This window comes from Sinocyclocheilus rhinocerous, unplaced genomic scaffold, assembly GCF_001515625.1.
Source record: "Sinocyclocheilus rhinocerous isolate Xijiao unplaced genomic scaffold, SAMN03320098_v1.1 scaffold344, whole genome shotgun sequence".
NCBI classification, from domain to species: Eukaryota; Metazoa; Chordata; class Actinopteri; order Cypriniformes; family Cyprinidae; genus Sinocyclocheilus; species Sinocyclocheilus rhinocerous.
Genome location: NW_015627959.1, coordinates 1,662,702 through 1,678,114, shown reverse-complemented (window position 1 = coordinate 1,678,114; position 15,413 = coordinate 1,662,702). Strand labels below are relative to the sequence as shown.

Here is a 15,413-nt window from a genome sequence, read left to right as displayed (position 1 = left end):
TTTCTCAAAATAACTTTTTATTTATTAATTTAGTTAGTTTTTCCATACTGTGTATATAGAATAGAATGTCCCTTTTTCAGGATGGTGTATTTGAAAGAGAATTTTTTTAAATCCAAATAAGCTGTACAAATCTTTATTAGAAAGGGTTTAAACAATGGTTTTCATGCTAGTTCAATGAACCACAAACAATTATTGCACATGCACCTGTGGAACAGCCTTTCAAACTCTTACAGGCAGTAGGCGGTAGGTAGCTCACAGTTATTACCTTTCTACTGACTCTGAAAAACACCAGGAGAAAGATGCCCAAGGTTCCTGATCACCTGTGTGAACATGCCATTGTCCTGCTGCAGGGAGCAATGAGGACTGCATATGTGGCCAGAGCAATAAACTGCAATATCCATAATGTAAGACGCTTAACACAGTGCAGGGAGACAGTTAGGACAGCTGATCGGCCTTGCAGGGGCAAACCATGTGTAAACACGTGTCCCCCGAGACGTGTTCATGAAGGAGAAGTTGCACTGTAGTACTTTGCAGCTGGTGGATACAGAATATACTTACTGCCACTTTTGATATTGCCCTGATTTTTAAGAAGAGGAAGACTTTCTGGTCTTTAGTCATTTAGACTTCATCGGAATGGTATAAAACTTTACTTTTGTGACACTTGTTAAATGAACACACACACACAAAATCATAAAAATGATTAGAAAAGGCGAAATGATCTTTAAAAAAGATAGTCACACGTGATCTTCACGGTCAAAAAATGATTGACATAGGAAATGATTGGGAAATATGAAAATACAGAGCAATTTTGGGGGGTACAAACTACAAATCAATCACGACTAAGTAGTATTTGATAATTTCTAAATAATAATAATTCATAATTTAGCAGACTTACAGTGCATTCAGGCTATACATTTTTTACACCAGTATGTGTGTTCCCTGGGAATGAAACCCACGACCTTTTGTGCTGTTAACACAATGCTCACCACTGAGCCACAGGAACAACACACACACACACACACACATGGAACCTTATTGTGTTACTGCAAAACCTAAAAAAAATGTAAGTACTTAATTATGTCTGATATATATAACCAAATATGGAAAACAGTCCTATATATATAGCTATACAGGTGACAATTTATAAAAAAAATTTTATTGGTGTTATGAAGTATTCTAATTTGTTGAGATAGTGAATTGGTGGGTTTTTGTTAAATGTGAGCCAAAATCATCACAATTAAAAGAACCAAAGACTTAAACTACTTCAGTCTGTGTGCATTGAATTTATTTAATACACGAGTTTCACAATTTGAGTTGAATTACTGAAATAAATGAACTTTTCCACGACATTCTAATTTATTGAGATGCACCTGTACATGCATCTACTGGTTGCACCATGGTAGTACATATGATTTTCTTTATTTTTCAATTTAAAGTATTTTTTGTATGATTGTGCTTGCATACAATATTGCCAAAGCATCATACACAAAACCAGTCATGACAAGAAAAAGAAATATACAGTAGGCCTATAACAATAATTCGTTTTATTTCTCCCACCAGATGGCACCAATCTGGTTCCATGTTCCATGCACTGGGTTTTAGATACCCCTATTTTTAATTTAAACACTATATTAACTGAAAATAATATATTTTCTTAATTTTTTTATGTTATATATATAAATGGCATAATTTAGAGCTGAATATTGTCTAGTACCACGAAAACTCCTCAAAACACAGAATATTTAAAAACAATATATATCAAACTTATTGAAACAAAATATAGTACATTAATTTAATAAAATAAAATAAAAATTATGACCCATATGTGAGGTAACCTATACCAGAGGGTTAACGCAAGAATTTAAGGTAATCCAACACCGCTAATCTGCGACCCTTGTTCATGTCGGTCTCGAGAACAAAAGAATAGTCATGCGTGCGTGGCACAAAGCGGCAACACTTTTGCAATAGTTGTACATGTAAACACCTGTGCTGCAACACTTGTGGATGTCTCCACTACACGTGAGCGCCCCGCACATCTCGAAGGGCCTTTTATTTCATATTAATCATGCTGCATGTCCGTGTGTGTTTGTTTAGATGTCATGGCTGCGTGGCGCACGCACGCACGCAACTGCTGGCTTTTTTTAATAACTGTCTTTTCGTGACTGAATCATAAAGAGGACAGTTGGAGTTTAATTGAATAAGGGAGCAGAGGAGAGAGAGAAAGAAAAAGAGAGTGAGAGGGAGGGACTCGATGTGGCCATACAGGCTGCGGAGTGTTTATTTATTTGTGCTGGCTCCCCTTTTTCTTTCTTTCTTATTATTTTTCAACTGATTTTCCAAAATGAGGTTAAAAGTTGGATTCATCCTTCGAAGTTTACTGGTCATTGGCACGTTTTTGGGTCTGGTTTTGCTTTGGTCTTCCCTGACACCGAAGGCAGTCGACGATAACCCGTTTGCTGGTGTACTGGTAAAGTACAGCTTTAATGTTCTTGAGTTATTTTGAAATCTGAGTGTTTTCGTTGTGCTGTTAATTTTACCCTATGTTAGTATTCAGCAGGGTCGGCTAGCATGATGATTAGCATGCTAACTGCTGCGGTTGTCATGGAGATGAGCAGCGAGAACTGACCGATGAATGAAAACAGACACAGACGTTTATATTTATCCTGTGTTTTCATTCAAATTAACTAAAACACGCAGATATGGCTGTAAACTGCTAGCACGGAGAGCTAAATGTCGCTCTCTACATCCTCATAAGTGTCAAATTCAGCGAAAACCCGGAAGGTCGTGACTGTAGTTAACGTTACTGGTTCTCTGGTTACACGCATCATTTATGCAAAATCACATAAAAAGCAGCTGTTTTCAATTAAAATGTTTATTTCCTGTGATCCTTCGAGGGGATTTGCAGTATCAGTACTGATTATGGACTAAAGGGGTCTTCGAGATTGAATGGGGGGGTCGATATGCTTGCAGACTGAGTTAAAGGCCGATTATCAGCTCGACAGAAACGAGTGTACAACGACACACTTCACTGCTTTCACAAGAGATTGTATAGAAATGCAAGTGTGAGCGCACTGACACGTGGCACTTGACAGCTTTCTGTCAATGGCTGTAACAGCTGTCTGGTTTACCTTGGCTTGTCATTCTGGCATTGAAGTTAACGTTAAATTTATTTGAACTGCTTTAGAACAGACTAGAGCATACATTGTTTGTACGGAGTCTCTTCTTTGTTTACTCGCTTCGCTTTAGGTTGTGTTTTGCATAATGGGTTCTTATGTAAATGTTTACTTGAAATTTCTTGTATCAGTCTTTGCATATGGAAATAATAGTCAGAATCTATAGTTTATAAATAAAACAGTTGATTGAACCTTTATACAATATAAAATAATTTTTTATATATATATAAAAACCTATAACCCTAAAAACCTGGTTTTCAGGGGAGCCCATGTCTTATTAAGGGGAGCCGAGCTCCCCCTAGCTCCCCCGTAGTTCGCACCCTGGATTTAGGCCATAACATGATTACGTTAGGGCATTTGTATTGGTTGAATTTCCTTAAAAGATACTGATTTGTTGGTGAGTGTACACCGTGATACCAACTTTTGTCTGAAGATGTCAGTGTTTTGTCTGAAGTGAGGTTTTGCTTCAGTTTACAATTTACTCTTGCCTTCCTCATAAGACAAACACGCTGAAGCATGTTAACAGTGAATCATTTTGTCGTTTTAAATCTGATATCTTTGTTTGCTGGCGCATCCGGGTTTTTTAGAGGCAATTACTTCGGCCCTTGTGAAAATGACATCGCTCATTGCGACATGAAAGGAAACAGACAAGAAAAAATATTCATCCATATATTTCATGCATTTAGAGCCCTCCAAATAATCAATCTCGTATATAACATATTCTAGCCTATATAAAAAAATTCAGAATACACTGCTACCTTTGAATGGACGTCAATTTGAGATTTGCTGTTTGATTTGAGGAAAATAAGGTCAGTGGTTAACATTACTTAAGAGATCCTAACTCTAACCTTTGTTTTGAATTTCAAAGCCAGCTTGCAAAATGAAGACTGAAACCATCTCAAGGATGTGGGTGATTCTGACAACATTTGTAGTTCTGCTTATAGTAACTTCTTAGCAACTTAAGTTATTAAAATTCACATTTGAAGTATGTGAGATTTATATTCTAGAACAAAACATGAAAGTCTCTTCAAGTAATTTCTTCAAGACCATATTTTACACACAAATCAAAAACTGGTATTCAAATAACCCAATAGAAATTCTCTAGTGAACACAAGATGAATTAGCCCTCTGAGTTGGCCTACAAATTGACGTCACAACCGAACATTCTGTGCTAAATTTAGCTAAAACATGTAAGTAAATAGCATCCGTCGCAGTAGTTTCAAAGAACAGTTAGCATTAGCACTAAGATGGTGACAGCTTGTTTATGAGTAGTGCAGCACACCCCGATCTCCAGTGAGACTGAACGTCATGGGCGTGAGTTGCTCTTCCAGTTGAGTGGCTTTACTGTGCCATGTAAGACAAGTTAGGCCTTATGACTTGTGTTACATGGGACTTAACTCTGATGCTAAAAGAGGCTAAACTGCCATAAGAAAAAAGTGTTGCTCTGCCAGTATGTTGCAGACAGGAATCATTATTTTTAATGGGTTTTTGGAGGGAAATGTTGTGTTTGTTACAACATATAGGTTAATGAGTTTAATCTAGCCCATATCACATGCATAGGCTTGGCTTAGGCAGGTCTATGTCCTATTTACTTTGGGCATCAAGAGTTTCCTAATGCATACATTTTCTATTTTCTAAGCTGCTTAAGCTTTTACTTTAAAACTGATGTTTGCACCATATAAGAATTTGTACATAAACTAAACCCTAGTGCAAATAACTCACCAGGAGCCTACAAACAAAGCCAACATTGTTTTAATTATTATGCTTTTTTTTGTCCTTATTCTTCAATTTCATAGCTCAAGTAGGCCTATCATTGTATCGTTTTTTTCCAACTACCTCTATATTTCTACTATGAGAACCTAAAACATTTTTTTTAAAATAAGATTTGAGTTTGTGCTATTCATTCTGGCCCTACACACAACTGTCACTTATCTACTGAAAGTGAATGAAACTGGATGAAGAAACTTTAACTTCGAGCTTCAGTAGAGAATGAGGAAGTGTGTTTGGGCATTGCTGTCCCCTTATTCAGAGGAAACAGTTGCTGTTTCCTGTCTCACAAATTGCTTCCACAGGATGGAGGTGGATGCAAGTGTGTAAGAATCTACCACTAATGCATATACAGTCAGTCTGTGCAAGTGCACAACATGAAATCAACTCCACAACAACATTTGCTTCCAAAATAGTGTGCTTTATAACTATGTGTATTTGTCTGTAGGTGTAAATACTGGCACTATGATGAAAACCTCCTCACCTCCAGCGTGGTCATTGTCTTCCATAATGAGGGCTGGTCCACACTGATGAGGACGGTACACAGTGTCATCAAAAGAACCCCAAGGAAATACCTGGCTGAGATCGTCATGATTGATGACTTCAGTAACAAAGGTAGTGTGAACATTGTTTTAATTTCTTCATTAAATACTCTACATAGCACATGTGTGTACTCTGTGCTTTTCAAATTTTTTTTTTTAATTCAGCACAGGTACTGGCATTATTTTGTGCAAAAAAAATACCAAAGTCATATTTACAATGCAAACATGGAAAAGAAAGGTGCATTGATGCCAGTGTCTCGGGGAGTAGCTAACTATATTACAACTTAACATTCTTCAGTAGTGTGAGAGTAACTCAGCTGCTTTCAAATCAGTATAGATATTTCAATAACTGAAAGTAGTATTGCTGTTTTTTAAGTCCCTTGCACATTTTATTGTGTTGCAACAGACGAGTAAAAAGAAGCAATAATCAAACACTCGTTCCTGTCCTCCTTATCAAAAACCATTAGGAAGTCTGAATCAAAGTAAATTGGTTGTCTTGTCCATTTGGTAATTTCAAAGAAATGATTTAAAACAGTTTCCCAATTCATTTCAGTGAAGTGTTCATAACTGTTTTCTTCTTAGTTATACACATTACGTTAGAGAGTTTTCAAATTTTATTGTATTTAGTGTGAATTAATCTGTAAAGTACAAAGTAAATTAAATAATCTGATGCCCATTTCTGATGCTGATTCTCATTGAATTAAAGTTGTGAAGAAATATAAGTAGAGATGTTCATCCGAGTGAAACGGATTATTGAAAAAATGTAGGACAGGAACTTGTTGATTGGATGGAGGCAAATCTACTGAATACAAGCTTGGGGTCAATTATGAGAAAGGGGTGGGGTTTAAGCAAACAAAATATTCAGAGAAGTCAGGCATAGGTCACCATAGAGAAGTCTTGTTTCACTGGAATTTTGACATTTTTATTAAAAATTATAGTGTTAAAAAAATGTAAGGAAACTTGTGCACAGATGAATTCTTCACAATAAAATCAAAAACATTCCTAATTTTAATGTTGAGAAACTGTAGTACTTCAAAATAACTGGAAAAGCTTAATGTCTGTCCCTATTTGATATCATTCTCCAAAATATGAATACAGCATTTTTATTTGGCTTTTTGATGGCCGTCAGTTCTCTAAATACTGATTTACATGTTCTGGCTGTTTTGGATTGTCACTGTCTTTCAGCAGTTACTGGGTTTTCAGGTTTAAGAATGTGAAGCATGGTTTTAGTTTTGATACCCCTTCTCTAGAGAGTCTATTCTGCACTCCTAAGTGAAAGAGATATATCGTTGCCACAACCTGTAGGCGGTCTGCCTGAAGACTAATGCTGAGCGCTTGTTCATTAATATGGGGCAAGCAGACTGTTACTGAATGGAGATCATTACTCTTTAAGAGATCGCTCCCAGGGGAACTATGAATGAATGCAGTGCTGCGACTTGGCCGATAAGAATCAATAAAGGGCGTATAGGCTCAGAATGTTTCAGGCATTTAGTAATAAAGGTCAGTAAAACTTTGTTCAGGCCGCACACAGTTTCGATTTGTTTTTCAAATGCAATCTTTAGGGCTCACTGTCTGCACTTTTTTGCAAGTGGTCAGATTGGATCCACTTGTTCTGGTATAATTAATGTATGGTATATCTGCGCTGGTTGCTTATAGTAATGATGTAGGTGTGAGCAATATGCCAATAACTTTCTTTTACATCTGAGTAGCAAGCTATAATTAAGATGTGCAGTCAGAAAGCTGGAAATTTTGCCTCTACACGTTATATCGCTTATGGCATATTGCCATGGTGCTCATGAGGTACATTATATATATATAATATATATATAAAAGAAGTGATTGATTATATGTGTTCTCTCGTTAGTTCATCTTAAAGAGAAGCTGGAGGAGTACATAAAACAGTGGAATGGGTTGGTCAAACTGTTCCGCAATGAAAAGAGAGAGGGTCTGATCCAGGCCAGGAGCATAGGAGCCCATAAAGCCACTCTGGGACAGGTTTGGGCCCCATAATCAGCATAATGTTAAATGGGTCTACATAAATGTGATTTGTTTGTGTCACACTGTGGTTCTGTCCTCAGGTGCTGATCTACCTGGATGCTCATTGTGAAGTTGGGGTGAACTGGTACGCACCGCTGGTGGCCCCCATTTCAAAAGACCGGTATGATTTAAGCTCTAGGATGATTTTGTGCCCACTGAAAGAGACTTGGTTTAAAATGCAAATGCTGGGCTATAGAAGTGTTCTTTTCTATTCATGTTGATTTCATATTTATGAAAAAAATTATAAATTTTTTTTTGTATAAATATATATATAGTTTTCAACGTAATGACCCTAAAAAGGTCATGTGGTGTAACCAAAAAATAAATTGTAATGTTTTCCTTGCACCTTGAATACAGGTGAGTGTGCACATCATTTTTTTTTAATATAAATATCATGAATTCATAAATATCATTACATTTTTGTAGAGTTGCACCACACAACATTACATACAATCTGAACTCTTTTGTCATAAAAAGGTGCAATTCGGTATTTTAAGAGACTTTTACGAGTGTCTGCGGGGATCTCCTCTATGAAATAATCGTGTTTTATGTTTCTGCATTTTGATTGGACCACATGACTAGTTTTTTGGACAAGTTATTCAAATATTCATATAAAATATAATTTATTTTTTTAAATTTTCTTTCTAATGTACTACCCAGTTATTTTTTATTTTCTTTTTTAAATCTTAACCTAAATGTATGTTGTGTTAATGTTGCAGAACGGTCTGCACAGTACCGTTGATAGATTACATAGACGGCAATGATTATACCATAGAGCCACAGCAGGGTGGGGATGAGGACGGTCTGGCGCGAGGCGCCTGGGACTGGAGCCTCCTGTGGAAAAGGGTCCCTCTCAGCAGCAGGGAGAAGGCTAAGAGAAAGCATAAAACAGAGCCTTATCGGTAAACTTCCACCCTCCAATAAGCATGATCATTAAAACCATTCTGTCTCTCTCTTGTTTTGTCTCCCCATCCCCTTGTGTGTGTGTGTATGTATGTCCATGTTTGCATGCATGGACCTCCCCCTTGCCTCTCCTCCATCCTCTGTGGCCATGTTCAGAACGGTGTGCACAGTGCCTCTTATAGACTCTATTAATGGCAAGACTTTCACCATCGAGCCGCAGGGGGGTGGCGACGAGGATGGCTTTGCCAGAGGAGCATGGGACTGGAGCATGCTTTGGAAACGCGTGCCTCTGAATAGCAAGGAGAAGCAGAAGAGACTAACTAGAACTGAGCCCTATCGGTAATTTAGAGCCACAATCCTGAGCTGATTATGGCTGACCACAACACTCATAAGTGGAGAGACCTTGTCTCTCACTTATAAATACTGGTGGTGGTCTGCTTCTCTCTACTTTTTTAACAGTTCAGCTTTTACGACGCTTATTAAATACTTCCCGCAAAGTGCTAAAGCTGTGTAGTAACTGCTATGAAGTGGTCATAAAACAATGAAGTGATTTTAACAAAATACTTCATATATTATGACTCCACTATGGCTGTTCTGGTTGAGTCGCTCAACTACTAGAACTACTAAACTAACGACTCCTAGACCTTGTATCTGCTTCTCTTTGCATGCAGTCTCCATTCTGTCTTGTCTACGAACTTATCTTTCCTGTGGTAGTGACTTGGCATAAGCGTACCCAAGTGCACATGCGCCTAGTCACCAAACAGGAGAAAGTGTGTATGCTGCTTGAATTTTTACTCGAAATTCTTTAAAATGTTATAATATGGTGCTTTCTGTCTACTTCCCTGCAATTAAATTTTCAAAAGCTGTTAGTTGCTACAAGCAAGTAGAAAAGAAACACCAGAATTTTGCAGAAGGCACTGAGACAAAACATGGCCATTTTTTATTTAAATGAGATTTTATATATATATTTTTTTAAGTATGACAGCATTTTACTACTTGTTCTGGTGTCTCTTTGGCTTTGTTCATACTGCAGGACAAAATCAGATTTTTCCCTCATAAATTTGATTTTAATATGTATTTTTTTAGACCAACTGTTCAAACTCAAGTTACCTGTGACAAAAAAAAAAAAAAACAGCAAATCCGTTATGAACATTTAGGTTAAGACATATTAGCAAAAATTTGTAAAGCTTGTAAAATTTTTCCAGACAAAATAAAAAATCTAAATCTAAATGCATTTCAGATTTTTACTGCCAGTCTGAACAAAGCCTGGTCGCTTAATGTTGTAAAATACTGTACTGTATGTGTGTGAAACGTAAGGTGGAAACATTCCTGACAGGAAAATATGTGTGTCAGGTCTCCTGCGATGGCTGGAGGACTCTTTGCAATAGAGAGAGAGTTCTTCTTCGAGCTGGGCCTCTATGATCCAGGCCTTCAGATCTGGGGAGGAGAAAACTTTGAGATCTCCTACAAGGTATTTTTACTTTAAATTGGTTTTTATTTTAAATTGGTTTTTACTTTACTTTAAATTGGTTGTGGTCTCTCAACTGAAAATTTTACTAGATTTTTTGTCTTTCACCAGAGTTTGCATACAAGGTAATTCTGTGTTTGCACGGTTATAATGATCTTTGTCCAGGGCAACACTTGACTGCTCAACATTTTTCTTACATGGCTCTGCATGTGTTCAGTCTTACCAGCTGACTCTAGTAGGATAATAAAATAATTTTTACTCAAATCAACACTTCATGCCCATATATTGATTTAAGTAATCTACAGTCAGACAGTCTTTATCACAAAATAAATGGTTAATGTTGCCATGAATATAGCCATTGTTGCTGATGTTGCCTTAAAACCTAAATAAACAAATTATCACAAAATAAAATTCTTCAGGGCAATATTTCTATATTAATTGCACAGAGCAACATATTTATCCAAATTCGGCAGTTTATTTGTGCGTGAACACTTTCTGAATCCCTGCCATGTGTGTATGTCCCGTGTAGATATGGCAGTGTGGTGGGCAGCTTCTGTTCGTGCCATGTTCACGGGTGGGGCACATCTACCGTCTGCAGAGCTGGCAGGGAAACCCACATCCTGCTCATGTAGGCTCATCCCCCACACTTAAGGTCAGTTCAGCTCTTTTTTTTTACACTTTAAATCCAGTCTGTAACCTCCACTCTCCTCTTTGGCTGCGTGTAGAACTATGTGCGGGTGGTGGAGGTGTGGTGGGATGAGTATAAAGACTATTTCTACGCCAGTCGGCCTGAGACTCTGACGCTGGCCTACGGAGACATCAGCAGCTTGAAGAAGTTCAGAGAGGAACATCGCTGCAAGAGCTTCAAGTGGTTCATGGAAGAGATTGCCTATGACATCCCTCTACATTACCCACTGCCTCCAAAGAATGTGGAATGGGGAGAGGTGCATATATAATCAATAGAAAGAAAAATACAGTTGAAACTGGTTTAAAGATATTGGCATTTGTCATCATTCAGTCGTTTTCTTTCAATAGATTCGTGGGTATGAGACCAGCTACTGCATCGACAGCATGGGCCACACCAATGGTGGCAATGTCGAAATTGGGCCTTGTCATAGAATGGGTGGGAATCAGGTAAGGGAAAATGATTTAGTAGCAGTACTTTGCTTTTCACAGTTTTTATAGCGTCGTCCCCCCCCCATTTTTCTTATGCCTTTCTCCAGCTCTTTAGAATTAATGAAGCAAACCAGCTCATGCAGTACGACCAGTGCCTGACAAAGGGAGGAGACGGATCTGCTGTCATCATAACACACTGCAACTTAAATGAGCACACAGAGTGGAGATACTTTAAGGTATGTCACAGGAGGTATCGAGCCTCTTTTGGCCTTGGTGCCTAATCAATTAAACTAAAATTTTTATAGCAAAGGTGACACTTTACAATAAGTTTCAGTAGTCTAACACTAGGTTATGTAATAGCTAGTGCTGGTTAAAGATGGTTAAACATGTATTAGTATCTGTAAAATTCCAAGTATATATATATATATATATATTAATAGTTCAGGAGTTTGGCGTCTAAGATTTTATTTAATGTTTTTGAAAGGAGTCTCTTATGCTCTCCAAGGCTATATTTATTTAATGAAAAATACAGTAAAAACAGCAATATTGTGAAATATTATTATGAATTAAAATGTTTTTTTTTTAAATATATTTTAAAATGTAATTTACTCCTGTGATGGCAAAGCGGAATTTTCAGCAACCATTGCTTCAGTCTTCAGTGTCACATGATCGTTCAGAAATCATTCTAATATGCTGATTTGCTGCTCAGGAAACATGTTTTATTATTGTCAATATTGAAAACAGTTGTGCTACTTCATATTTGCCTGAAAACCATGATACTGTTTTTTTTTTTTTTGGTGAATAGAAAGTTAAAAAGAAAGGCATTTATTTGAAATAGAATATTTTTGGTAACAATGTAAAAGTCTTTACTGTAATGTTTGATTCATTTAATGAGTGCTTAAAGGTACTCTGTGTAACTTTTGGCACTCTAGTGGTTAATAATAAACAAAACTGCATGCATCTCGTTGAAGAACATTGTAGATGGAGCTACTTCTCTGTTTATGGTTATGACAAGTCATGCAGGTACTGGGCTACTCTGCAGCGGTTGTCGTCCTGACAGGTCTAAAGTCGTCCTAATATTATATTTTAGGCATACCGTAGTGTAGTGATTCAGGATAAGACAGAAACACGGTATGGAAGATGGAATCATGATTTACTTGCTCATTATATAAATGTTGTACTTTAAAACAAAAAAAAGTTACATAGTCTTACCTTTAACCTTAAAATTGACATAAAGTTACCTTTAATGAATAAAAGTATTATTTTCTTTAAAAAAAAATGTTATTGACCCCAAACTTTTGGACAACAGTAAAATGTAAAAACATAATATGCTTTAGTGAACAGATTGTTAACTAACATGAAATAACAATGAACAATTGTCTATAAATGTAAGCAAAATTAATACAGTATTAGTAATAAATACTGTAAGTATAGTTTTCTGTTAGTTTATGATGCCTAATTTAAGAACTTTATTGTAAAGTGTTGGCAAACTTTACTCTGTACCTTGCTGTATCGATTCTTCAGTTAACTTTTCCAGTGCTTCTGATTTCTCATAGGATCTACATCGATTCACACATATACCTACAGGGAAATGCTTGGATCGCTCTGATGTCTTGCACAAAGTTTATATAGCTGACTGTGACAACAGTAAGAGCTCACAGAAGTGGGAGATGAACAACATTGTGGCAGTTTGAGAGCCATGCTCAAATGTGCTACAAGGATAAACACTTGACTACAGCAACAGGTTTTACCAGTATACATGTGACTAGTTTTAGTCATCACCCGAATAACTCTGAAAACTGATCATAAACTTTTTTTTTTCCTCCATTGAAGACAATGTTTACATCGGTTCATCCCCAGTGCCCATCGCATGGGTTTTTCTTTGGAATCTGTGGATCGGAGAGGTCTACCTAACAGAATGTTTTTCACAGAATGTGCACAATGTGTGCTGAGATGAATTATCTAATACCACTTTTGTTGCTGCTCCATTATAAAAAAACAGGTTGTCCGTCAAGTACTGGGATTCATATCTTTTTTTTAACACTGGACCTTCATCATGTTTGAGATGACAACCTGCTACTTGAACTATTTTCGTCTTTGGCACAATGGCACATTTTTTTGCCATATACTATGGATAAAGCATGGGAATGGAGGGAAATGGGGACATAGGGTCAACAATGAAAAAAATGTGATACATTTATTTTTATCTACTGCATAAATGTTTGCTTGGTTGGGGAGAATAGATGTTTACTTTTATGTGAAAATCAGCGATTGATTATAATACTATTCATGGCCAAAAATCATTTCGAGCAATTGGAGCAAATTTATGTTTCAAGGGCAAGAAAGATTGCAATGTGTACATTTTTGTTTGTTTTGTACAATGTAAATATGATTATTTCTAAATTAACATTTTGAGATATGGTGGGCTTCCCAATGAAGGTGTAAATATCTAAGTTATAATGGCTGTTTTCTCAAGAAAATAAATGGAACATTTTTACCAGTCTGCTGTATTAAAGTGCTGTTTTTAGCAGGTTAAATGATAATTCAACTATTTAGATGATCATGAGGATTAAGTTAGAACTTTCCACAAATAGGGTACCCCTTAGTATCCTTTTTTTTAGGCATACATCACATCTTTTCTGTAGGAAAAATTGTTAAGATAAAATATCTACTATAATACCGAACCATGAAAAGTAGGTCACTTTAATTGTTTAATGCTGATGCAGAAGCCATGATGTTGTTTCTTGAGTAGTTGTTCCAAATTGTATCCAAAAGAGTTGCAAAGCTAAAATTAAGAAGCCAAACTGGTTATATTTAATTGGTCAACATTATTGTTTTCGGAGTTCCTGAAATAACCACCTCCCTTTATTGATGAAAAAATGTCATGCTATTTTGGACTCTATTCTTGGAAAGTGCCTACTAAAGCAGAAATTATCCCAAGCATTTGAATAATTACAAGACAGTTTGTGTGCTAGTGAGGTTGTTCAAGGCAATAGCTTGTGGAGGAGAAGCAGCTGTGCAGCAGTCTTAGTGATACAGGTGAGCAGATGTCATATGATATACAGTACATCTTACTGCATAGAACATACCTAACCTATATATAGGATCACTTATCACATGACCAAGCTAAAGGACATCGCAGCCCAAACATAAATCATGCATGTACTTTAGCATAACTCTGGTTACAAAGGAGGTTGCATGTGCATTTATGGCACTTATTTCCCAGATCAAGTCATCCACTGGTGAGATCAGCATTTCCTTCTCCGATGAGTCAACCAACTGACAAAATAAGGTCCAAAAATAAACAAGTTTAAGATGACGGTTACACCCAATCACAAGAAACTAAGCCCAACTGAAAAATAGCAAGTGTATTAGAAGCACAAAACTCTGCTTGTAAAACTAGGAGTACATACAGAACAGCTAATAAAACAGCTAAAGCGGCACAATGTAAACTAAAAGGTTTTTATTTTAAAAGCTAAGTTTCATAGTTTGCCTAGCCCATTAATAGCTTTTGTATTTCAATAATGTCAGTTACTCAAGCAGCACTAGCTGAAATTCTGCAAAATTCTTTTATAAGTCAAAATTGCACACAGTGAAAAGGGGAATTGGTCATAATATACAAAATGTAAGAAAAAAAAAAAATAATAATTCAGTCTACACATCTTCAAAGCTCATTTAAAAAAAAAAAAAAAAAAAAAAAAAAAAGACACTACACAAATTCAAACTGTTCCTTATTTGTCTTAAAATGGCAGTAGAAATAACAGGGAAACCAAAGCAACCACAGCTATCAAGACAAAAAGCAGTGCTTAAAATAAAAAAAAAATAAAAAACCGGTTACATTTACAAAACAGCACATGACCTCAATATGTATTCAATTATACACATTTCTGTACATGTATTGAAAAAAAAAAAAGCTAAAAAATGCATTCACATTGTTTTGCAAACAACTCGGCTCAAGTTTTCCCTGATAGTTTAATCATCATCATCATCATCATCATCCTCGTCCTCGTCCTCAACATCCTCCTCATCCTCATCCTCGTCATCGTCCGCTTCTGCCTTCTTTCCTACTGGCCGGCCAGGTCCGCCCTTCTTGCCACCATCTGCTTTGGCGCGATATGCAGCAACCTCCTGGTTGGAAATTTTTGTTAATATGAGCAAAACTGCAAATTGTTATTGGAAGTACCTGAAATTGGGCCACACTTTACCTTTTCATACTTCTCCTTGAGCTTCATGGCCTTCTGCTCATATGGAGCCTTTTCCTTTGGTGAAAGCTTGGACCACATCACCCCAAGCTTCTTTGCAATATCACCAATAGAGATGCCAGGGTTGTCGTTCTTCACTTTTGGGCGATGGTCAGAGCAGAAGACGAAGAAAGCAGATCTGATGGTGTAGAGAGGAAAAAAAAAA

The 15,413-nt window shown here is 36.7% G+C and overlaps 3 protein-coding genes across 3 annotated transcripts in view; 2 read left to right on the top strand and 1 right to left on the bottom strand.

Moving 5' to 3' along the window:
- LOC107737111 (polypeptide N-acetylgalactosaminyltransferase-like 6) overlaps positions 1 to 455 on the top strand; it is a 50,775-nt gene extending 50,320 nt beyond the window's left edge. The window contains exon 10 of the mRNA XM_016548547.1: positions 440 to 455. The gene's annotated coding sequence lies outside the window, so the exon portion shown is untranslated. The remainder of the gene's footprint in view (positions 1 to 439) is intronic.
- Positions 456 to 5,246: 4,791 nt separating this feature from the next.
- On the top strand, positions 5,247 to 14,635 carry LOC107737119 (N-acetylgalactosaminyltransferase 7-like). The gene is made up of 11 exons (XM_016548554.1): positions 5,247 to 5,266; positions 5,389 to 5,555; positions 7,347 to 7,477; positions 7,561 to 7,640; positions 8,239 to 8,421; positions 9,776 to 9,893; positions 10,420 to 10,542; positions 10,616 to 10,834; positions 10,926 to 11,024; positions 11,114 to 11,242; positions 12,563 to 14,635. The coding sequence occupies exons 1-11, from the start codon at positions 5,247 to 5,249 to the stop codon at positions 12,698 to 12,700; spliced, it is 1,407 nt and encodes a 468-aa protein (XP_016404040.1). The 3' UTR covers positions 12,701 to 14,635.
- LOC107737109 (high mobility group protein B2-like) overlaps positions 14,562 to 15,413 on the bottom strand; it is a 2,296-nt gene continuing 1,444 nt past the window's right edge. Inside the window, exons 4-5 of the mRNA XM_016548544.1 lie at positions 15,212 to 15,386; positions 14,562 to 15,134 (exon numbers count right to left, since the gene is read on the bottom strand). Of these exons, the coding sequence (XP_016404030.1) occupies positions 14,979 to 15,134; positions 15,212 to 15,386 (331 nt within the window). The 3' untranslated portion in view covers positions 14,562 to 14,978. The remainder of the gene's footprint in view (positions 15,135 to 15,211; positions 15,387 to 15,413) is intronic.